The 24890-nt window shown below is 37.8% G+C and overlaps 2 protein-coding genes across 6 annotated transcripts in view; one reads left to right on the forward strand and one right to left on the reverse strand.

The window, feature by feature from the left end:
- Lrba (LPS responsive beige-like anchor protein) overlaps positions 1-24890 on the reverse strand; it is a 504118-nt gene that overhangs the window by 215465 nt on the left and 263763 nt on the right. For all 5 annotated transcript variants that reach the window (XM_048424832.3, XM_048424835.3, XM_048424834.3 and 2 more), the window contains exons 39-40: positions 17322-17468; positions 14718-14854 (exon numbers count right to left, since the gene is read on the reverse strand). In XM_048424832.3, the coding sequence (XP_048280789.1) occupies positions 14718-14854; positions 17322-17468 (284 nt within the window). The remainder of the gene's footprint in view (positions 1-14717; positions 14855-17321; positions 17469-24890) is intronic.
- Positions 8786-11424, forward strand: Mab21l2 (mab-21 like 2). The gene has a single exon (XM_048424836.3). It carries the CDS (start codon positions 9791-9793, stop codon positions 10868-10870), a length of 1080 nt encoding a protein of 359 aa, XP_048280793.1. The 5' UTR covers positions 8786-9790; the 3' UTR covers positions 10871-11424.

Genomic DNA, 24890 nt, shown 5'->3' on the forward strand with positions numbered 1-24890 from the left:
CTACAAACTACTTAGACCTAACTGAAAAATCAATAGCCTACTTGCACTGGTTCCTGTGGCTGCCTCCTTTGATTGTCAGCTCCTGTCTAGGGTCAGCACTTACATGAAAGGGGCTGTGACTGCCTGATGCTTTCAGGACAACCTAACGATATGAAACTAGCCAACAGAACAGTAAATTCTGTCTCCCTGCCCTCCTCATCAATTAGGCTTTGACTAGGCTTGCCTGTAGAAACCTGACCTTTTAAGTTTAGGTGAATATGGACTAGCTGAACACACCATTGCCCTCAGCACTGAGCCAGGAAATCTAGTGACAGGTTAAACAAAACAGAAGGTTGTAACTGTCATAATTTGCATTGCACTTTCACGCCAACAAGGGTGTTATCAGTGGGGGCAAGCCCTGGAACACACAACTCCAGCACCCTTAAGTCACACTACTCATAAATTTTCAAGTGAAGTGAGATAAAACATAAATTCACAAATAGCAATGCATTTCTCATCTCTTGGTCTTTTAGGTTTGCACTTTGCAAACCCACAGAGTACCCATCAACAACTCTCCTGGTGGCCACATGGCACTGCTAAATGCATGGACGAAGGACGTTCAATGAACTTAACACAAAACTGAAGTGCTCAGCTTCGCTCACTTAACAGCTCTACCAGAGAACTCACAACATAGCAAAAGAGATTGCTGATCTCCATTTGGAAATGAGGACAACTGGATCACAACTTACCTTTTTCTTGCATCACTTCTCTCCCTAAAAAATACCCAAGCTTAGACAAGCAAGGAATTGCATATGTGAAAGGAAGTGTTGAAAGTATTTCCTACCATGATTCTCTGATACAGCATCTTTTACAGTTTGAGAGAAAACTAGGAACATCTGTAAAAATCAAAGATGTTAACACATTTATGCCTGTCAAACCTTCTGATGAAAACAAGCGAAGAGCATGGGAAAGTATAAAAATTTCCTTCTTTGGGGACACATGTGAGAACCACATCTCAGCTTGGATACATATTTTAATAAATTATGAACTTAGAAAATAATAGCTTCTTAGAGTCATGTCATTTCTTTAAGAAGACACATTTTAAAATTAATTGTAAACTTGAAATCATTTGGCTTCAAAAATGAATATTTATAAAACAGCAATCTTCATGAAAATATGTAAACTCTTGAATTCATTCATTATTTAGGGAAAAAAGTATCTGTCAGCCTTGTTCACACCTTTAAATGCAAAATATCTTTATAAGAATACACATCATGTTTCATTTTGATGGTCCAACTTTTTATAAGCAGCACTCCTAAAATTTCTCTCAAGTTTTTTTTTTTGTTGTTGTGTTTCCCAACTATCTGCAATCTAGAATGTGTTTTCTCTATAATGGTCTGAAAGAGCAGTAATTACCTATGGTTTTTCTCATTAAAAACTTCCATATTCCTGTGCCAGAGCAACACCGAAAGGCGAAAATTTCACGGAAATTATTCTGACTAAAACAAACTCATCAAGTTCAACAACAACTGTTATATTATTCCTTGTTAGGACAGACAGACACAAGAGATCACTTAATTCAAGCCCCCGCTTCAGGACTGAAAACAGTTTATTTTAGTCTACATACCTGCAATTCCAGCACTGAGGATGTGAATGCAAGTCTGAGGGAGGCTAGAGGAAAACACTGTGGCCCCGTCTTAAAATTCACAGATTGTGACTTGATCAAGCCACCCTGGCAGCTTTTGTTTCTCAAATGGATCCTCTCTATTAACACTCACAAGAGTATGCCTTTATTTTAAGTATCCCAGTAGGTTCTGTACAGTAACAACCTTTCATAATTAAAAAAAACCTATTTGTATCATTCATTATTTACCACAAGTTTGGGCTAGTTTTCAGAAAATACTAAAAAATTTTAGAGCATTTAACAAAAAGTTGCCGTACATAAATAACTTTGGGGCTGAGGACCCAGCGGAGAACAGTGAGAACCTCGCTGACCTCGCTGATGATTAACTATGCATCTGGTAGCCTTGCAGGTCCTCTGTGTGCACCTAGCTGATAGCAAAGTGAAAGGGCATGGACAGTGTCTGCTCCCAGCAAGCAAATCACTTAGAAACAGTCAGAGCCACAGATCAAAGATTTTCCACTTTATCTACACTGATTTAAACCTACTAACTTGGATTTTGTCTATAGACAAAACAAGTTACAAAATAAGAGAATGGCTCTTTAGGATCCGAAGATAACAGAAGACAGAAAGGGAAATTTCAGAGAAGAAACAGAGGTTAGAACTTGATATCTACAGGCCAAAGCAGCTATTCTTTTTTTAATCCTCACTATATTTTACATAGTTGTAGGAAAAGTTTTTGATTCCTTGGATCATCAAATATTATTTCATTTCTATTATACAGACACCTTAGGATTTCTGTTGTTGTTTAGCCATGACAAAAAATCAGAGAAACCATCTTCTTTGCATATCACCTTTACCCTAACTTCAAACATCTGAAGGAAGATTAGGCTTTTACCATTATTAAAATAGAATATTCATAAAAAATGCTCTGCTGTCTCAGGGGGATATTAGTCGGCTGTAACACTATAATAAGATGGAGTACTGTAAGAACAATGATGTGCAATAAAGTGCATAAACTGGCTAGTTTTCTTTCTTTTTAAAAATAATTTATTTAACTTTATTTTATGTTCATTGGTGTGTAGGTGTCAGATCTCCTGGAATTGGAGTTATGAACAGTTGTGAGCTGCCATGTGGGTGCTGGGAATTGAACCCAGGTCCTCTGGAAAAGCAGCCAGTGCTCTTAACTGCTGAGCCATCTCTCCAGGCCTCTGGCTAGTTTTCTTCAAGCATAATAAAAATATATTCATATGATACACTTATTTGGTAATTCAAAAATGGGTCCTCAGAAATATCACATATAACCCAAGAAAAACATGGAGCAAACCTTCAAGTCTTGTATTTTGAATTTAGTATAATTCAGTACTGAAAATCTGCATCACTAATCTCATCAGGCTTTTTCCATTAATGTCTGCTGCTAAGCATAAGAGACGATAGAAATGGAATAATAGCATCAAGATTCCAAGAAATACACTATGTATAATGTATTAGAGTTGCATTATTTTCATAAACATCACACCTTTAAGCCATAAAATCCTGTCTTTACCAATAAATTCAGTATTGATTACTTCTGGCTTTCTGTTCATCTTCTGAGAGTGACATCAAATCCCAGGTAAATGTTGTTCCTTAGGAAGAAGAGACCCAAAGAGCAATCCATATATTATATGCTCAGTCCTTAATAGTTAAGATTTGGCTCTGCTACCTGAATCCTTATCTCTCAGATTGATAGTAAAAATCAAAAGTAAAGCCAAAGCCATTTGGCAGGTAAATTTTAATATTTTACTCACAGTACATTAATAAGTTTCAATTACCTGAAATTTTTATTTAAATAAGGAAAGGAAGAAGGTAGTAACAGAAAGAAACTTATCCAACTTTTCAGAACAAATACTTATGTTTATGGTAATTAAAGAATGAAATAACCAAAAAGCTAATGATTTTTTGGTAATGGCAAAAACATATATAACATAGATGAGTAAAGCTCGAACGCTGGCTAAGTTTGCTTCTGTTCTCATGCTTCGCTCCTCAGCTCTCCGAGAAGGGTGTTAACTTTCAGCCAGGCTACCGACTATCTCCATCTGCCAAGCAGAAGTTCCCTACTCTAGTCTTGTATGTTTCAGTGAAATCAAATTATGTATAGTTTAATGTGGTACTCATTTGAACTCATATTGCTCAACTTGGGAGAAAAACTTAACATATATATTATATTTTCAACCTTCTCATCTTACTAAATGATGCCAGGGTTATAAATGTACTAGTTTTAATTTGAGCAAATACTGCAGTAACATTAGCAGCGTTATGGAAGGTAATTTTAAAGACTCAGTGTGTCCACCAAATAACACCTATAAAAAGTACATAAAAACTGCTGTAGTTTTCAGTGCCATTTGATAGGTTTGCTGTGCAAGTTAGAGCCATCGCTTTACCTGATATAACATTATCTTAATTCAAACTATTTAAATGCGAACAAATACTCTTGGGCTACAAATCAAAAAGGAGACAAGGATTTTCTGTTGTTTTAAAGCTATTCTGTAAAACAGAATGAAGCAGCATGCCTGGCCATTTAAAATAATTAAACAAGAAAAATGAGGTAGTAAAAGAAAATATTCAATTATTGGTTATTACAAATTAATTCCAGAGTAATAATTATCAATACTTTAGAAACATTCTGTGGAAACCTTCAGAGTTTTGGAAAGTCACATCAGTGATTGATAGAGAATGACAGATAATAGTAAAAAATAAAAAACACAATATCCATAATTGTTAGAATTTCTCTCATATATTTAAATTTAGTTATTTCTACAAAATTCCATCAAAACCAACACACAAACAAACCATGTCTGGAAAATTTATTTTCTTTCCAGCCTTTACTAGTACCTTTTAAAATCACAGAAAAGTTTTTATTTCCAAAATTATATTTTGAGTACAATATTAGAAATTTGTTTTCCAAAAGTCAAGTATTATTTTTTATAATGACATCAAGTAATAATATATAAAGACTAACACTCTGGTCACTACATGGACACTAGATTTTTCAAAATTGGAGCAGGGGCTAAGAATGTATGCAAACAGGCAAATAGAGTCCTCTGCGTTCTGCAAAGTATAAGAACTTCAGAGACTTTTTAAAAGAGAATAATTTAATTATTTCCTGAATGTTTCTAAAATGCTTTCAGGAAGTCGAGATCTTATCATATAAAACCTGTGTATTCCTTGTAAAGATTGTTAGACTCCACTATACTATTTCTATACACCATAAAATAGATACCTTTTAAATCTCACTAATCTGTTAAAGTAAAAACTGCACTGAAGTTTAATCCAGTAAACGTATCTCTAAGGAAAGATCAGCACAGAACAAAACAGTTTAGGGATCCTGTGCTCAGTGCAAACGTAAACAGGATTAGGACTGTCAGGCACACAGAAGCTAGCTCTGCTTCTGAGGAAAACGTGGCGGTGGCTGTATCAGCCTCCCCATCCACACACCCCTGCAGCAGCAGGCCTCCCATCCACACACCCTGCAGCAGCAGCCTCCCATCCACACACCCCTGCAGCAGCAGGCCTCCCGGGCCAGGCAGGGGTGTATGAAAATGACAGGCAGAGGGCATTGGCTTGCTTTTTTTCTCCCAGACAGGTTGCCCCTAAATGGAAGGCAGGGTGCTTTTTCAAAGCACTTAAGCTTTGTCTAAGTCAATGCTAAAAAAAAATATAGCTGAATTCTCTAGGCAAGAAAGTTTCATAATCGGGTTATTCATTACTTTTCAAGAAAATCTGAAAAACAAATCCAAGTTCAATATTGTTTAGGATGAACTAATAAGGTTAATACTCTAGCCTAACCGCCTATTATTGTTCAACTAGAAGAATTTTCAGCTACTCTGGAGGCCCACCCCCTGATTTTAGCACCTCCATTCCAGGTCCTGATTCTAATTGAAACTGTAAAATATCCCTCGGGTTTAAATACAGTAATCTTTCAAATAACCTGTATACGTAGGTAACTTTTTAATTTTCACATTGGTGCTCATACTGGTTTTGATGAAGGAAGATATACAATTAATCACCACAAGTTTATTTAATTATAATCAAGTAAAACCAGAGTACAAAGAGAAGTAATCTGGCTGCTAGACCTCAAACATTCACATATCACAGAAAATAGTAGAGTGACTGCTCTAACCAGACTCGATTTTTAAAGAAACAGGAATTAATGTTTTAAACACATCCATATTTAATAGTTACTAAAAGTATACTCACCTCGGTACATTTCTAGATGTTCCAACTGTAATGATAAGAAATGTTATTATGCCCAGAGAAGTCTGAAGATTCTGCATTACCCACAATCCAAAGAGGGAAAACCCACCCTCCATGCCCTCCTTCCTTTCAGGAATGTCTTGCAGTCAGCCAGCCCTACGCCACAGTTCTGGGCAGAAGCATGCTGATATTGGCACTGCCTAAACCAAACAAACAAGATGTTTAACAGTCAAATAAAATGTCCTGCAGTCTCCCTAATGAATTTGTCAAGAACCATCAGATTTCGCTCCCCCTCCTTTGCCTCATTAACTCAAGTATGATGAGACGGATTATAACAAGAGAATACAGATCAATCGGTCTGAAGACTTGAAGTGGCTTTTAGCCTCTAGAGTTTCTTTCTCTCTCGGTTTCCTTAATAGAACATCGTATCTTCTGCAGAAGGAGCTGCCACTTCGTTTTAATACACCATCAAGGAGCTGCTGATGGACTTCTATACCAACATACATAAAAGCAGAGGTGACAGGGGCTCTTCAATTATAGCCTCCTCAGATACCGTTTCCCCCTTCAATTATTCAACCAGGGAGAAGAGCCACAAACAGCAGAAGCTGCTTTCGCCAAGGCAGTGGAAAGAGGTGGGGGGGAGGGGGCAGTGTTTGCTGGAAGTGTTTAAGTTTATTGCTCGAATGATGTTTCTAATTAGCACCACAGCGATAAATTAAAGTCGCCTTTGTTTAACTGATTTATTATTTACTAGAGCATCTACCTTAGACAGGGTAAATTGGTAATGAATTGTTTTTAAATCAAAACATTTGTAACGTTTTATCATTCTTCGCCTCTGGGTAGAAGTGGAGAAACTGTAGAAAAGCGTGCAGGATGTGAGGAAACTTGCTCAGGTTGGAAGAGGGGAAGGCAGTGGGTGCCCGAGTCCCTTAGCTCTAAGATTTGGCAAGCAGAGCTGGGTCAGCCGGCACCAAGGGCTTGCACCGGCTCTCCCAGGCATCTCTGACCACGTGTAGGCTGCAGACCTGGCCTCTGGAGGATGTGGAGGAACTCTGCACCTGGGCCTTACCATCAGTCTCCGCCCCGCGCTGCCTGAGGGACTTGTTCCAAGCTTCTCACTATGGTCACACACCCCGTGGGAGTGCAGCCCTTTGGCCAGTAATGCCTCCAGGGCCCGGACTGCAGAAAGCGCTGGTTACCGGGCGTGGGCTCAGTCCAGCAGCAGCAGATTTTCTGACCAGCGGGAAAGCTGCAGCGGGCTGCCCAGTACTGCTATTAGTCCCAGGAACTCCACTGAAACTACTGTCTCAGAGGCTCGCTAATGCTGACTTCGCAAGGTTCTTCCCAATACCTTGCTACTGAAGACAGTCCCTAAGCAATAAATCCCGCTTGATTTTAAAAAGAAAAGGCCAAATTTTCTTTAGAAAGGAGCCAGCCGAGTCTCCAGCCATCTGGACACAGCAAAGACTAAGAACGTATGAAGAGGTAGAGATCCAAGTGCTTCATGCCAACTAGAAAGAAAAATTAGCTTTCCAGGTAGCAACTGAGTTCTGGTTGGGTTTCAAAAACATAAGTCAAGCTTTCCTATGGGGGCTTTTACAAAAGCCACACACAAGGTTTTGAAAAAAAAAAAAAAGATTTCATTTTTCCCACCACATAAGCCACACCTGAAATATTATCAGCCAAATTCAATTAAAAACAGTCCTAACTACCTGAGGGTAGTAAAAGGAATGAGAGTCCTGACGCCAGCCACTTGCTGTAGACCTTACTCTTCCAAAGTCCTACAAGGTGGCAGCCGCGCAGCCGGATAAGGATGATACATAATTCTACAGAACACGCATGAGTTTCGGTGGGATGCCAGAGGAGGAGGAAGGCCATCTGCGCAATCAGTAACAGGACAGCTATGGATTTCTGTCCCAGCTAACTCCTTTAAGAGCAAGAGTCAATCAGGAAAATAACATGACTTTAAACCAGAAGCTGTACTGCCCGAGAATATATTCAAAATTAAGGTCACAATACAAAAATATTAAGAAAACTTGAATTCAGATTCAATTTTCCTTTCCTTCATTTTAATTTAATTCAAAATGATTTTGGTAGTTTATTTATTAATAAGTATAACCTAGTGATGTATACCTCATATAATTTACACTGTTTTCAGAACTCAAGCATTTTCTCTAGTTATTGGTTAGTTCTTGTAACAGTAAAATAGTGGCACAAAAATATCTGAATCTAAACTATGAAATAACGATCAAATAATGTATTTGGACTAGTTTTTGTATTGTTCATTTTTTCAGCAGCATACGGAAATTACTAACCAGAGATTTACGGTTATAGACCCTCATCATATACCCTCCTTTACACAGACACAACAATCGCTCCAGCTCATGCCAACAACGGGAGAGGGCGGAGAGAGAAGGAAGACTTTACTAGAGGAAAACACAGAAAAAATATGTATCTAAATGTTAAGTTCTTTCCCAAGCTCCCCTTTCTGCTCCCATCTGCCTTCAAGCCAAAGAGAGTTTGTTAGAGTCTGCACCTTGCGCAGAATGTTCAGAGAATTAAAAACAAAAGTGAACCTCACTTGAAACCACTCCATTACCACTCTCCGGCCATTGCTCCAGCCACAGCCAGAGCAGAAGCCCTTCTAGAAAGACTCTCCTTTTCTTCATTGCAACTGGTAAGAAGGAGGATAAAAGAAGATGGGGCTAGAAAACGGGTATGAGCATTTGACTTTTATCTTGTCCTATTTTCTTACTTTTCTCCCCCTTCCCCCTTATCAAGTGCAGTGTGGTGGCTGCTATGGTTCCAAGCTTGTCTTCTCTCTCTCTCTTTCTCTTGGATTGGCTAAAGCACTGACAGCTTGCATAGGGATTGTAGGAACTGAAGCTCCACCCCCTCACGATGGCCCAGAGACCATTCATAAACTAAGAGAGAGAGAGAGAGAGAGAGAGAGAGAGAGAGAGAGAGAGAGAGAGAGAGAGACGTGGGGGCAGGTATCAGAGGACAGAGGACAGGAGGCAGAAGTGGAGTCTGCACAAGCAACCCAGAGGAGAGAAAAAACCCGGACTCCTTAGGACTGCGCACAAGATACAACGTCAGCAAGGACTTAGTCACACTAAAATAGATTTTGCGAGGGCCAAAAGTATAAATAACGAGACAGAAATGAGTATCAAGCGACTTGCAGCGGTTTGCACCTAGAGAAAGGAAGAACCCTCCACAAACAAACCAACTCAATCCAAACAACGCCTCCAGTAGGAAAGCAGAAAACTGCGACGACACAACCCCTGGGAAGAGAGGAGACCAGCACACTGAGACCGCGGGGCGTCTGAAACCTCAGAGTGCGCAGCGGCCTGAGCTGTACTTCCCTGCTCTCCGGGCATTAATTACATCCTTCACTTTCCTTTTGGGGGAGGGTGAGGAAGGCATCACCTACGCTGGGTGAAAACGTCCTACCAGCGAGAGAGAAATTTTAGGATGAACCACTGAATGTTTTGCTCTTATTTTAAAAATTTCTTGGGCACTTATAAGACTTCATTTCCAGATATCTGAGCAATCGTGGCTGGTGAGGACATCTAAGCCTAGCCTCTTGGTAACCTAATTTTTTTTTCTCTATTACCATTTCATCCATCTCTCCCACAAAGAAGTTTTTCATCTTTATTTATCCTCATTTCACTTATCAAAAGAAAGTGAAAAGTGCCAGCCGGTACTTTTAAAAATCATATTCTTTCTAATTTTCTGCGCAAGAAAGGAAAAAAAAAGATTTCCAACGAGGGAAGAGAAAAGGCCAGCCGGCTATATCGCCAGCCGGTCAGCCCAGGTGGAAAGCAAGAGTGAAATTGGGGCCTCAGGGGGAACGCACCGCCTTTCCACAGCCGCAGGGCCACCACCAGTGCGTGAGCCTTGGATCCCTCAACGTATTGCGAGACGCCGGTGTACAGCCCGGACCTGTGCCCCAACATGATCGCCGCTCAGGCCAAGCTGGTTTACCAGCTCAATAAATACTACACCGAGCGCTGCCAGGCGCGCAAGGCAGCGATCGCCAAGACCATCCGAGAGGTCTGCAAGGTAGTGTCGGATGTGCTGAAGGAAGTGGAGGTGCAGGAGCCGCGCTTCATCAGTTCTCTGAGCGAGATCGACGCCCGCTATGAGGGACTGGAGGTCATCTCACCCACCGAGTTCGAGGTGGTGCTCTACCTCAACCAGATGGGCGTCTTCAACTTCGTGGACGACGGATCTCTGCCAGGCTGTGCGGTGCTCAAACTAAGCGATGGGCGGAAGCGGAGCATGTCTCTCTGGGTCGAGTTCATCACAGCATCTGGCTACCTCTCTGCGCGCAAGATCCGCTCGCGTTTCCAGACGCTGGTCGCCCAGGCGGTGGACAAGTGCAGCTACCGGGACGTGGTCAAGATGATCGCCGACACGAGTGAGGTCAAGTTGCGCATCAGGGAGCGCTACGTGGTGCAAATCACTCCAGCGTTCAAGTGCACCGGGATCTGGCCTCGCAGCGCGGCACAGTGGCCTATGCCCCACATCCCCTGGCCCGGCCCCAATCGGGTGGCAGAGGTCAAGGCTGAAGGATTCAACTTGCTCTCCAAGGAGTGCTACTCGCTAACTGGCAAGCAGAGCTCCGCAGAAAGCGACGCCTGGGTGCTGCAGTTCGGTGAAGCCGAGAACCGCTTGCTGATGGGCGGCTGTAGAAACAAGTGCCTCTCGGTGCTGAAGACGCTGCGGGACCGCCACCTGGAGCTGCCGGGCCAACCGCTCAATAACTACCACATGAAGACGCTGCTGCTGTACGAGTGCGAGAAACACCCGAGGGAAACGGACTGGGACGAGGCTTGCCTGGGCGACCGTCTGAACGGCATCCTGCTACAGCTCATCTCCTGCCTGCAGTGCCGCCGCTGCCCTCACTACTTTTTGCCCAATCTCGACCTCTTCCAGGGCAAGCCCCACTCGGCCCTGGAGAGCGCTGCCAAGCAGACCTGGAGGTTGGCCAGGGAAATCCTCACCAATCCCAAAAGCTTGGACAAACTATAGAGTGCTGTGCGGACTGCGTGGAAAACAACACAAATGGGCATGCTCTCCCAGAACATACACACACAACGGCAAAAACTCTAAAACACAAACTTTTATGGAAATCACCTGAAAGAACGGAAGTAGGCTGAAGACCTCCTCAATTAAGAAGCAAACAAAAGAGGTCAAATCAACCAAAAAAAATTTACATTCTTGCACAAAAGTGATCGTTTCCTTCCAAACAATATGAACTTAAAGATCACACAAAAGAAGCAATCGGGCTTTGCCACCAACACAAAATGAAACCCAAGGTACATTTTTCAAATCCATGTATAGTACTTTCCCTTCTTTTCCTTCTTTACACCCTTTCTTGTTTTGGATTGCTAGAATGATTGTCACCAAGTGAAAAAAATTATTTAACTATATGTGAAATTTCTTTTTACAAAGTTTTACTGATGTGAAATGTGTCTCAGTGCCAATGTCAATGTGCCCCTCCCTCCTTGCACCTCTAACCCTGGCCCTAAAATGTCTTGTTGAAACCAGTAAACCAGTAATAAAAATATTACTTTACATCGTAATTGGCTGCTTGTGGGTTGTTCTTGAATGAAGGCAGATGAGATCGCTTTCTAACTTACAAGATGTGAGCTTGAACTAAATGCAGGAAGCTTCCATTTGAACTTTGATTTGCAAAGTTGAAAATATAGCAATTTCTGGAGAATTAATCGTACAAATCTCCAAAAAAATCCTTGGTAAAAAGTAAAGTAAGAATTTTACTCAATATAAAGTAAATTTGTTTCATAGATTTTAACAGTAACCATATGCAATGCTTAAAAATAAGAAAACAGAATATGTTTTTAATCCTAAAGTTTATAATACTAAAAAAGCCTATCTGAAATTTCTCTACCTTATAAATTAGGATTTTTTTATTAAGCTGTAAATTCTTAAAAATTCAGTGTAAAAGAAATGTTTTTGAACTGTTTTTAAATAATAAAGTCATTTCATGTTTTTCCTTCAACCATTTGTTTGCTTCAAGTTTCAAACAGTAAAAACAAATAAAATTAGCAAGTAAATCAACTACACCAATAAATAAATAAATAACTGGTCACTGCACTGTTCCTCTCCCCTAGCACCTGGCAATATGAACAACTCAGATTCATATACTACTTTGGTTTTTAAATGATTTGCTTATTAATGCACTAAACATGATCATTTTAATAAAATTTAAATAATTATTTTGAATCTAATTATATAGAAAGAATGTTTTGATAGCATTTTATGACATAAAAATAATTCCAAAAATTTACAAATAAGGAAAGTATCTCCCTTTCCCTACTTTACTCAGGTAATAATCCCAGACTCATTCCAATGTTTCAATTCTGATAAAGATTTCTTTTATATGCAATAAAATAACTATATAGAATATAAGATATTAATAGAACTGAAAATATCCTAAAGAAACATGTTTGTTTGCTTTATGTCCAAAGGACATGTACCTTCTATTAGCTTTAATAATATGATGTACAGGTACAGAATATATTAAATGCTACTCCTAACATTAAAATTTTATTTGTTAAGTTAGTCTAGTTTTTAATTTTTACAAAAGATCTATAAATGGAAGATGTAGAAGAAAACATTCTAAACAGTAGTTTTCTGATACAAAGTTTGGGTGGGGGAGGGTGTGTGGGGCTAAGAACAGGAGGACTAAGATTACTGAACCCTAGGAAACTCCTGGGCTCTGAAGCCCCGGGCCACTTGACAGCAGGGGCATAAACTGTAGGCTGGCTGCCCTGGGAAAAACAACTGTGTCGGAAACACAAGTTTAGGCTACCTACTCTGAAATTACCTTTGCTCTTTCAATGTGCATACTGCCATGTGTGTGTGTGTGTGTGTGTGTGTGTGTGTGTGTGTCCTCCTGTAAATATAAAACAAATTCATTAATTCAGTACACTCACTAATTATTTTAAATAATAAAACATTTTATCCTCTGAAAAAAATGGTCTGAATTTTGAGAACATATTCAAAGAAAACAAAAGCTACTTGAGGTGAACATGAATCACTGACGGCATGGTATTGGCTGAGAGGGTGAAAATGCTGTCTTAAAATGACTATTTTCACTCAAACTATTTCTATTTCTAGCATGAAACAGCACTTCCTCCAACCAGTTTACAAAAAAGTTATTAAGTCTTGACAAGAAAAAAAAATCCCCATTTCAATATCTTTCCTTCCTTATTTAACACAAATTACGAAAGATTTTTAATGTTAAAAAGGTTATTGTCAAGAAAAGTGTTAGTATTTACAACACAAAAATTTCTTTTAGCATCAATGTCTATACAAAAATCAAAAATTCTGTCAGTAATTGGCTGAAGTATTTTCAAATATGAACTGCCAAAAATTGTCTGGAGAATAGGAAGGTTGCAGTATAAGACAAATTTCATGATTAGGCCAAAATATCTTATATTTTACAAGCAAGAGAGAAAGAAACCTAATTTAATTATGTTACATAAATAAAAGAAAATCTTAAAAGCTACGGCTTCTCATAAAAAGGGAAATAACTTCAAAGAACCTGATCTCCAAGGCTGACAAAGGTTTTAATTTTAAAAAACACCACTGGATCATATTTTAGACTTTAAACTATGTTTGTTTCAAAAGCACAGTAAAATATTCTGAATTAAATAAGTCTCCTTTAATTCTGAAGCCATCAGGAATCAAAGAGTTTTAGTAATCTTATTAACCTTTTCCTAATGAAATTATAATATTTTCAGATAATTTAGCATGAGACAAGTACAGAACATTTTAGGCAATAAAATTTCAGAATCCAAGTTTTCTATACACTAGATTATCTGAATATCTAACTCCAGCAACCAGGTCTATCATGGCCTTCCTGTAACACAGTGCAGCAAATCCTGCCTGAATACATGCAGCAATATGGAAACAATGTGCTCAAAGCAAACATGTATTAAGACAAGAAATGATTTGTCTGTAGAGCTCAACAAAATTATTACATTTTTCTCAAGAGCATTTTAGAAATATTTCCAACAATTCCACATGACTCCAAAACCACAGAGGCTACCAATAAACTCAGAATGTGTGTATATTATGTGTACATACAAACAATAGCAAGTAAAATTAATTATTCCATTTTAAACCACTACTCTTTCTATAAGGCATTTATTTGGTTCATTTTCAATAAATTGTTTCCTCAGAACAAATTCTAGCATTCATTTTCATTAAATCCACGTTATTTTGGCTTTATGACTATGTTAAAAAAACAGAAATGTTTCTAAGTAAAACAAAATTGCCATGGTCTGAAAAGTAATCAAAATACCTCCGAAAGGGGAAATTACATTTTCATTTAAGAATAGGAAATTATGCAGTGCCTTGTAAAAGCTACCACAGGTAATGGGAAACAGAGGTATCAGACACTGGCAGAATAGGCTCGCGTGCACCACAAAATAGGAAGCCATAGAGACAAAGCAAAGATAATGAAACATTTGTATTATATCCAGAAAATATACGAGCTAAACTAAACAATTCTACTCTCAAGTTCACTGAAGTTTCATTGTTTAATTCACTCTGGATCCTTTGAGGCAGAAGATATTTATAGACAATGTTCCCTAAGGTCCCTTCCCTCAAAGAACTAATGATAAATGCAATTAAGTGGAAATTGTTTTTGAATTTAAATGAACTTCAATAGTCTAACTGGATGGTAAAAGATCTTAAGGTAAAAATGATAACTCCCTTGTAGTAAGCAATTCAGCAAGAGTTTTGAACTAATCTTGTAAGATTTTTCTCAAAACCAATCTTACTTAATAGAATACACTATCCCATAATAAGAAAAAAATTAAACCCCCTTCCCTCCTCATCATCTCACCTTTGGATCAATTTTCTTGAAGTTGGGATCCTCTTCATCCACCTCAAAATATAGTTCAGAGGAGGTGACAGAGAGAGTGCCTTTAACTACAACAGAGGGGGCCACAAGCTGAGCTGGGGTGCTCAGGCTAACAGGACCTGCCAAGAGAAAAAGATGAGCCATATGCGTTGGAATGACATTTTTAAAAACTCAAATTTGACCAGAGGTAATATTTATGTTTTTAAATTGTTACTTCTAAGAACAGCATCACTGACCTCTATACCTCGATATTCTATTCATTCAAAACCCAGCTCTGAAGATGCAAAGTCGGGATTCTCATACGATAAGATTTATAACACGCAGTTAATGATAATGGTAAACTGAGAAGCAATTATCTTACAGGGAGTGTGTAAAATGTTGGTCTAATCTCTAGGTAAAATGGAGGCTATGTCTAAATAAGTCCACCCACGTTCTATTTAGAAAGCCAGCCTCAGGCTACCAACAACATGGACTAACGGCCAGGAGCAAGCAGGCCTGAGGCCTGATAGGCTCCCAAGGCCAGAGGTGACCATAGCTTGGCAGAGGCGACCAAGCTTGTGGTAACATGTCTGGAAATCCTCTGATAAAGCCTCTCCTCCGAAAAAGATTCTGTACCAGGTTCATACAAAACCTCTTCCATGGTACCTTTCTCTTCATACAAGACTGATAAAAATATCTCTTCTCAAAGGGTCCTTTCCACTGTTAAATATTGCTCAGTGCCTCCAAATCTAATATTAGTGTAGTTCAGGGACTCTGGGAGTAAACAGCTGGAGGGTGGGTTTCCAAGTGAATGAATTTTTATTGGAATAATCAAATCTCCTCAGGGCTTATCAAAGAGACAAATCAGACTGCTACTGAAAACAATAGATGCACTATAGACAGAACAGCATTAGGTACCTTACAGCTCACCCTAAAGTAAGGACTGAAAATAATATATATGTATGTATATATGTGTATACACACACACATATTTGAAGATAGATTCAGAGAAAATATGAAATCCTACAACAATTTCTCATTGTACAAATACTGTACAAGAAAAGAGTCAAAGAGAAGACTGGCATTTTTAATTCTGAATTAATACAGTGTCTATAAACAAGGTGCACCTATTCAGGTGGTCAATGAGTGAATAAATGTTTCAAAATCCAGATGAATTGACATTTCCATCGATTGCTTGAAGTGTGATGGTCCTTAATCTCACATCAATCTTAATGTGTGCCAGTAGGACAATGGGAGGGATGCTCTGCGGAGATCAGAGCAGGCTTTGCCCTCTATTCCCAATGTACAAATGCATTGTGTTTGCAGATGGGGAGCAGATAGCTTCAAAACAGTCATGATTTCCCAAAGCTCATCCCTGTAAATGGATGAAATAAGCATCTATGTGTTCTTTTGCTGTCTCCTTTTGCCCTCTGTACATTAGCATGTAATCCTGAGCAGAAATAACATTTTTTCAATCATTCTCAGACATTCAATTACAGGGTAAGGAGACAGCTGCAGAAGCTGGTGCAGTCTGGATTCTACAGAAGACCCCTGACAATTTCCACTTCATTTCTAACCCACACCACTTTATTAGTGTGGATTACTTCTTAATCCCATTGCCATTGTCAAGATTATATAATTAAACTCCCTTTCACCTCTATTACTGTGAGAACATATCGTTAGTCATAAGAATAGGGGTAAAATAAAGAAGGAGATGGATAAGTGGATGTGAAGGAAAAGACCAGAACGGAGTATCCTCCTTAACCTCCCTTCCCACTACAGTTCCCTTAACAGGCACACTCCAATTAATTTTATTCTATTTTGAGAGGTTTGCAGACATGAAAGCATTGTTTTTCACTATCTGTTTGCACTGCAAGGTAGCACAAGGTTGGAGGTGTATTGTCAAATGAAAGTTCAAGTATCTTTTCTCTTAAAATCACTGCAATGCAAACTATGTAATTTTCACACATAAAAACTATGTGTTTTTCATATTTTCCTCAAGAAAAACAAGTAATTAATAATAATAATAATAATAACAATCACAGACACCAAAGGTAAACATCTTTTAATGAATGACTTGAAGCCAAACAAGTGAATGTTTTTCCACAAGGAAAATAAAAGTGAGAATTTGCTAAGTATAAATCAAGATTCCTATATTATCAAACTGCATAAATCCCATGGAATTCTTGGGGTTCACTTTTTCAGTGACTTAAATGTATTTCCCTAAGAGTCTATGTTTAAAACAAACAGACTTCAATTTTTGTTTAGAAAACAGTTGACAGAATTTCACTTATCTTAGAGAGCATAGCAACTTCCAAAGGGTACGTGCAGCAATTCTGTTGTGGCTGCTTTTAAATTTTTTGTCTCAATGAAAATTATACATAAAAGAAAAAAATCAGGAAGGTCAGAGGACTGGGAAGAATAAAAAAAATAGGAGGAATTACAGCAGATGAAGGGAGAAACACTGGGAAGAACAAAAACCAATTTCTAGTTAATGTAATTGTGGATGTAGGCTTGGTAGTCCCAGTGGTCACAGCTGAAAAAGTAAGTAATTAGATGTTCATTGTCCCAGAGCCAGCTGAAATATCTGCGCAGTCACTGAATTACCGGCAAGATTCTCTAAATCTTTCTCATCCACGGATGACAGAGTATCGTCGTCGCCTTCCAGGAGGGCCTCGTTTTCAGAGTTCTGATTTCCTAAAGCCTGACTCTTGATGGACTGTTTTCCTTTAGCAAGGATGTCTTCATCTGCGGCTGAAATGAAAAGGAAACAAAGCTGTCCATCAGCAGTGGAGGAATACTCGGGCAGAGGGGTAGGGCTACAGGAAGGGTAGGTAGCCAGAGATGGCCAATCTTTTATACAGTCACCCACAGTGGGTAAAGTGACCAGGATGGCACACACGCTCCTTCTGACAAACTCGATTCCCCAAGCTAGTGTAATGTTACCCTGAACAAGCACCTTAATCCCATTAAATCTGACCCTTGCACTGCTCACCCAGCCATTTATTTACTTATAGTTACAGCAGGAAAGGATTCCGAAGCAGCCTCCCCTCCCCCGCAATTTGTTCTTTAGTGGAAAAAAAAATTAGAATCCAGTCTAGGAAACAATGCTTATTTAATATGGAAAAATAATGAGGAGCCATTCATTCCTCTGAATATATTACACTGGGATGTATTTGGAAAGGACCAGGGAGTGTCCAGAAGAGTGGTCAGCACTTGGGGGGGGGGGGGACACACCAGCCAATGAGGATGGAGGTCCAAACCCCAAAGCCCTATGGAACACTAATAAAGCTCCAGCAGCTGCATTTCGTTCTTCATTCCCTCCTCCTCCTGCCCAGGGCCCTCGCCCACATTTTCACACATCCTCCCCTGCCCACAATACTAACACAAATATTGAGATTCTGTAGCAAGCAAGCAGAGGCTCCTCGCTCCCTCCTCTGCTGTTTAAACTAAAGGGCTAATACACCCCGGGGGCAATCATAACAGAACAGTAAGCTGAGAGGCTTGTGGGCAAAGAGCCTCCTGTGGCCTCAGGACTGGGCAACAAGGCCAGGGAATGAGGGGCAACTGAACCAAAGAAAGGAACCACCTTGCAGCTGGAAGGCAAGCACCCGAACCTGACGTGGCTCGACAGCGCCACTCTGGTGCTCCCGGCGTACAATTTTTCCCCAGAAAAGTCAACAAGCAGCTAGGGCTTGTTTGAAAAAGCTCAAAGAATGGTGAGCCTTCAATTTCTTTGAATAGTCTCACAGAAGGGAAAGTTCATGGACCTGTTTCCAGATAGGGACGTGAAGCACCTGATCCACCCAGGCTGGGGCTACTGATAGGGAAATCCAATGGTGAGGCCTTTACCCTACCAAGGTTTCTGCCCAGTACAAGATTCAAAGAATAAAGCCATGGTTTGAAGCGACCTTCCACAACCTATGGGTTGCAATCCCCCTGGGGGACGCATATCAAATATCCTGTATATTAGATATTTACATTATGACTTATAACAGAAGCAAAATTATAGTTATGAAGTAACAACGGAATAATTTTATGCTTGAACATCACAACATGAGAAACTGTAAAAAGGGATTGTAGCAATAGGAAGGTTGAGAACCACTGATTTAGAGTGATGTTTTATTTCATATTTATTGTGAATTAATCAAGTATATCATTAACATGTATCATTTGTGGCACTAAATGGAATATAAGGCTTTTATATTTAATAATAAGGAAGTCATAGGAAGAAACGTTTTGTATTTAGCTTCGAATGCATTGTACAGGTAAATAAAATTTCATTTTTTTCATCTCTGCAATATAGCATAGTAAAGTATACAAATGGAAATCTCAGTAAATATTTGAAAAGTTTAATACTAAATGTTTAATATTTAATATTAAAATTCCTTTATTTTCAAAACCTACAAGGAAACATACCAATTATTACCATTTTAGAAAAAAAACAGCACTATGGTTCTTTAACATTGTTTACAATAAGTAATATAGATTCCCTATACTAGAATAAAAATTGTCTTAATTCAAACAATATCTTTCAAACATATAAGCCACTTGACTTAAAAAAAAAAAAGAACAAAAACTGTCTAGTGAGAAACTCAAAAGAAAGTATCTAAGCTCCCCTTACACATTAAATTATAAGACATTTTTGTTCACCAGCTAGGTTTTGGTAAAGAACTGGTGTGCTACTTTCTTTTTATTATTTTAATTTATAATTCTCTTCAAAGCAAAAGTACTACAAATAAGGATAATATTACATAGTACATACTATAGGCTCCAGAGTGATCAAAATATTTTATACATTTAACTCATTTAATCCTTAGGAACCTTCTAATTCCTCTATTCCAGGTAAGAAAACAGACCCAGGGATGTTATATAATTTGCCTACGGTAAAAGGACCCATGATGGCTGCAGACAAGACACAGAAACAGGCCTGGTGGTGCTAGACTTTGAGGTCAAGCCCCTGCCGCATGCACACCAGCTCTTGGACAGAAGACAGCAAAAGAAAAGAAAAAGCACTGTGCAAATATGAATGTCTTTTTAATTTATTAATTCTTTGCTTCTCGTGGTGAATTTAAAAGACCAATTAAGAATTATGATGAGTTAAAAATTCAAAAGCTAAATTTGACTGATATCAAACGAGAGATAAAGTATTGCATCCACTACATCCTATAGGGTCACTGCCATACAGATCATGAAGTAAACCAAGTTTATTTGAAAAGGAAAGCTGTTTAATCTGTAAATATTTACAAAAAAACACAGTTCTTGGTAACAATATGCAATGGCTTAAAACAGTTCGATAAATAAATTCCTTCCTTTAAATAGCTGCTAAAAATATAAAGTGCTATCCTACCCAACTGGGATTTGAAAGTTTTTAAATATGTTCTCATCATGCTGACTCATACTAAAACAAAGCAACTTTTGAATTAAATAGTTTTGTGAAAAAATTTCTGTACTAAAGTGCACTAAATGCATACAAAGACCCACTTTAATTTATTTATTTACTTATTTTTACAAGCTCAGATTCTGGAATTGTTCAATCTCAACTGAAAAACCTCTTGTCCTAGAAAATATGCAGCTTACTGATATTTAGAATGGCTTTCCTGTAATTACCTCCCCCTGGAGGATTTTAAGGAGCAGCAGTAAAATTACCAACAGTTCTCTAATACACTCCACATGCGGCTGGGGTCCAGTCCTCAGTGGTCTAATAGCCTCTGCTATGGAACTTTTTCTTCAAAATTAGAACAAAACTTTCCCAAGCATAAAGCAAAAGATAATTGCCATGTTTATATGTTCTAGTGAAGGATCTAGTTTTAACTTACATTTGCTTTTTTAGTCAATCAACAATGATAAATAAGTATCAATTACTCTGAAGTATAAAAGCCTAATTGGATGGAAATAGGAACATACTGTTGTTTCAAATTTAAAGTGTAAGTCAGATAATTTCTGCTATTAAAAATTTTATTGAACATGATCATTGTTCATATTTTAATAATTTAACTAACTACATTTATCAAATTCCGTATTTTACTTTAATATTTAAGCTAAATTGGTAATCAACTACATTGTTACACAGAATTAGGGAAGTTTATTCAAAGTGGCATCATTAAAGTATTTTTACTTCACTGAAGCTAAGAGAAGCCTAAAAGAGAGGCTGGTGCCCAAAAATACAAAACTCGCATTCTGGAGAGTAAGGTGCCATCATGAAGTTATGTATCCATACAACAGAGCAGGTAAGGAAAATTAAAGTATGTAACCGTAAACACAGGAAAAATAAATTTTCTATCAAACATCCCCTGAGCAAGAAACTGGTCTTCAGTAGTTCGTGCTACAAGGAAAGATGTTTATGCTTTAAGAAAGAGCTCCTTTGTTTCCGGAAACAAAATTACAATTGGATTAAAGGTATGATATCAAACACATAAAATTAATATGGGCATCCCTGAATGTGTTGTGAAGCAAATGGTGTAACTGTGCTCTGAGCAGTGATACACAGAGAATCTCAGTCAGCTATTATCTTCTCTAATTAGACCTTCTCTATAGTTTATTTCCTTAGGGCTTCGAACCAATAAAAAATACTCTAGAAAAATCGCCTGAAAGTACAAAGGATAATTTTTTTAATCCAAGCACTCACCCTCATGATAGTGGGTCCCCTGAAAGTTTTAGCTATAACACTTAGTGTACACTGATCCCATAGAGAGAACAACAGTAAATAACATTGCTGAAACTACCAAAAAAAAAAAAAAAAAGGTCTGATTTAGGATCTTTTCATGATTTGTCATCCTTAGGAATCCAAATGGGTTTCAGTGGCATATGTTCTATATATTAACAGCATACTCTTAACATATGTGGGGTGTGTTAAATACTCCACATATACTTCTAACATCATGCACACTCTTTACAAAATAAAAATGCCTCGAATTAAATCAGACTGTGGTGCTAAACAGTTTTAACTGTTGAATTACAGGAAATCTATCATTTAAACATATATCGCATGACTTTGAGGATTAAGCTTCCATGAAGACAATGACACTGACTTGAAAACTCACCAGGTCCTCCCTAACCTAGGCTCCAGTCCTGTGTGTGCCAAGGCTAATTACATTCGCCCTTTTTACCTCAGTTTCCTTATCTCTAAATAAAAGGGCTAGACTTGAGCCTCAGGATCTTTCTAGATCTGAACACTCTGATCATAAAGAATTGCCACACAGGACTCCATCATTGGAACTAGGTGAGGAACCATTATGACAGACTTGTAACAAATTTGAAAACTGTAAACAGAAGAACATGTTCTCAAGAACTAAATGCCCATCTTTTCTTGCTGATGCTAATATCCATGAACAACATTTACTCATAAGAGAAAATATTTATTTTAATTTTAAAACATGATTCAGCTTCCGCAAAGTTAAAGAATCTCCCATTATAACACGACTTTTATAAATAGCCACTTTGGAGGGTCTCTGCTTGAAAAATTACCTAAAGCTCTTTTCCCCAAGCAAGTTAATGTGAACTTGGGAAGGGCAATTAAATTGTCAGAATTAAAAAATTTGTTTTTAACTAGAAGGTAGCCAGAAGTAGAGTCATGGGGCTGGTATTGATCGAACCAACAGAGAACATCACTCTTCAGGTATTTACTCTGCCACCTTTACACCAGAGGCTTTCCTTCAAACCAAATCAATCTGTAAAAAAGATGGCTCACACTACCAAAATACATCACTAATATCCAGCGGCAATTCTATTCAGATGCCTTTCTTTAGTAATGATAATACAACTCAAGATGTTCCAAGATTCTGCATCTTTAAAATGTCTGTCTCCTTAGATAAATGAGTTATAAGTAAAAGAAGTCATAAACGGTATAACACCCACACAGCAGCCACGGAATAGCTCCTACTGCGTTGTAGGAAGCATTCAAAGACAAAATTTCACAGTTAACACATGGCCAAGATTGAATGTCAACTTGATAAGTTATTTGATCTAATAAAATCAAGTTAAAAATTAAACTCTTTGCTCATGATATATTAGCATAAATTATGCCGACATCAAATACGCTACAATCTATATGTTCAATTTCAGAATCATGTGCTTTGCCATTTAAAATAATACAAACACACAAAGAATAAAATATAGCTTTTATATTTTTATAGAAGATTATACTAAATAGGTATCTAACATGCAAATAATAAATATATTGTATTAAACACAATCCATATCCTTAATTATAATACCACTGAGGTACACACATTTGGCTGTTTTTTTAAATAAATGTTTTATGCATGTTACAGTTAATCATTATACAATTTATGTAAGATATTAGTAAATAAAAGAATCATAATATACCTTTGATTCTATCAAATATTCACAATCAAATAAAAATAAACAAACTATATTAACATTTAATTATGACCGAGAATAAGTACAATGACATCTGTGTCTAAATAGGCCCAAAAATCTTAATTAGGTATTGCTAATTAATACTACTGCAGGTGCTTAGAATTTAAAAGTTAACATTTTATTTTAAAAGGTGAGGTTCAACAATAATTAAAATTTATCCAGTAAGAATGACCTAATACTTCAAAATGGTAAAATGTACTATTTGTATAGGAATATATTTAAATGACTTCTATATTTAACCTGTACTACTGCATTTTGGATTCAGTTACTGATATTTTAGAATAAAGGATAATCAGTTTCCAATATGTAATTTTATAAACTAAATCCTACCCTTCCTGCTGTAAAAGGAAACAGTATACAGCTGCCATACACACTAGAACTCACAACTCACTGTAAGTGAGAGCTTAGAATAGAAAAATGTTATTAAAATTTAAACACATCCAACAAAATCTGCATGGCTGAAAAGGATAAAACTGCAAACTATTTTTAATGAATAGCATCATTAACCACAAAAGTTAAAAAAGGAGAAAATATGTAACTCTGAAGTCTATACCATCACACATGAACATGAACCTTCACAGCAAAGCAGGCTAATTAATTCTACATCACTTCCCTTCCCCACCCCCTGGAGTTGAAGACATAGGGCCCAGAGACTATTACTGCTTTTAGATCACTTTGTTATTGACTATTCTCGGTATGATCATTTATTTTAACAGACTGGTGTCACATTTGGTGTTACATCTGATGACATATTGTAGACATTTTCTTCCAGAAATGGCTCTTTAAGGAAGAGCGCAAGAGGTTAAGCGGCCTGACTGAGGCCAAACCCACGACTACAAATTTTTAATCTAAATTCTTAATATCATCGCCTACATTGAAACATGACATGATACCACATAAATACAGGATTTCTTTGTACCAATTAAAAACAAAAGAAATCAAAGAAAATTCTTAGTATCTCTACTGGATATAATTTAACATTTATTTATTTGTGGCATTCATTGCCATTTAATTACAAACTGTAGCATGTTAAACTAATATCCTAATGAGGGGTAATATTCACCTTAACCAATTTATATTTTGCATAAATAAAGTAATTTTAATATAGAGAGGGGCGTTTCTCCTTACTATATTTAAATGGCAAGTGTTGTTTTCTGACTAAACAAAGCACATTTCCAATTCAGAGACCTTGTCTGGCTGTTCCAGTTATCAGACTTCTACCTAAACTGATTCACCACCATATGCTTCATAACAAAGAGGGGGAGTGTTTCATTACGCTCTGAAAACAAGTTGGTACCGAATAGGAACACACGAAAATAATGTCTATTCTCTTGTCCATGACCATCAATCACAACTGCAAATCAAGGTTTAGCAAGTACTGAGGCACTTGGATATTTATTATCATACCCCTGCTGGAGGAGAACTGTACATACAGGGCAGTACCCGGAAACCTATTTGGTTTGTAAATTACGTGCTTTTTATGCTCACGAATTTAAGTAGGGCTTGCAGGATTCATTTACTCAAAGCTGAAAGTGTTGCTTAAAAGGACAAACACTTCAGCCTTGTACTTTGAAACAATGGTTCATGTTAACTAAGTTTTGTATGTGTACTGTAACAAATAAGTGCACTTGACACCATAATTTCACGGGATCCTATACAAAGAGCATCTCCCTCCCCGTTGTGGGACGAGGCACTGTTAAATGTGGTGTTGGACAGTTCTGCTGTGCCTTGTAATTAAAAAGCTGTGCTCTTCTTCGCCAAGTACGGTACCTACTACTACTGGAAGGAATGGCT

The sequence above is a fragment of the Myodes glareolus genome, chromosome 20 (assembly GCF_982192425.1).
Source record: "Myodes glareolus chromosome 20, mMyoGla1.1, whole genome shotgun sequence".
NCBI classification, from domain to species: domain Eukaryota; kingdom Metazoa; phylum Chordata; class Mammalia; order Rodentia; family Cricetidae; genus Myodes; species Myodes glareolus.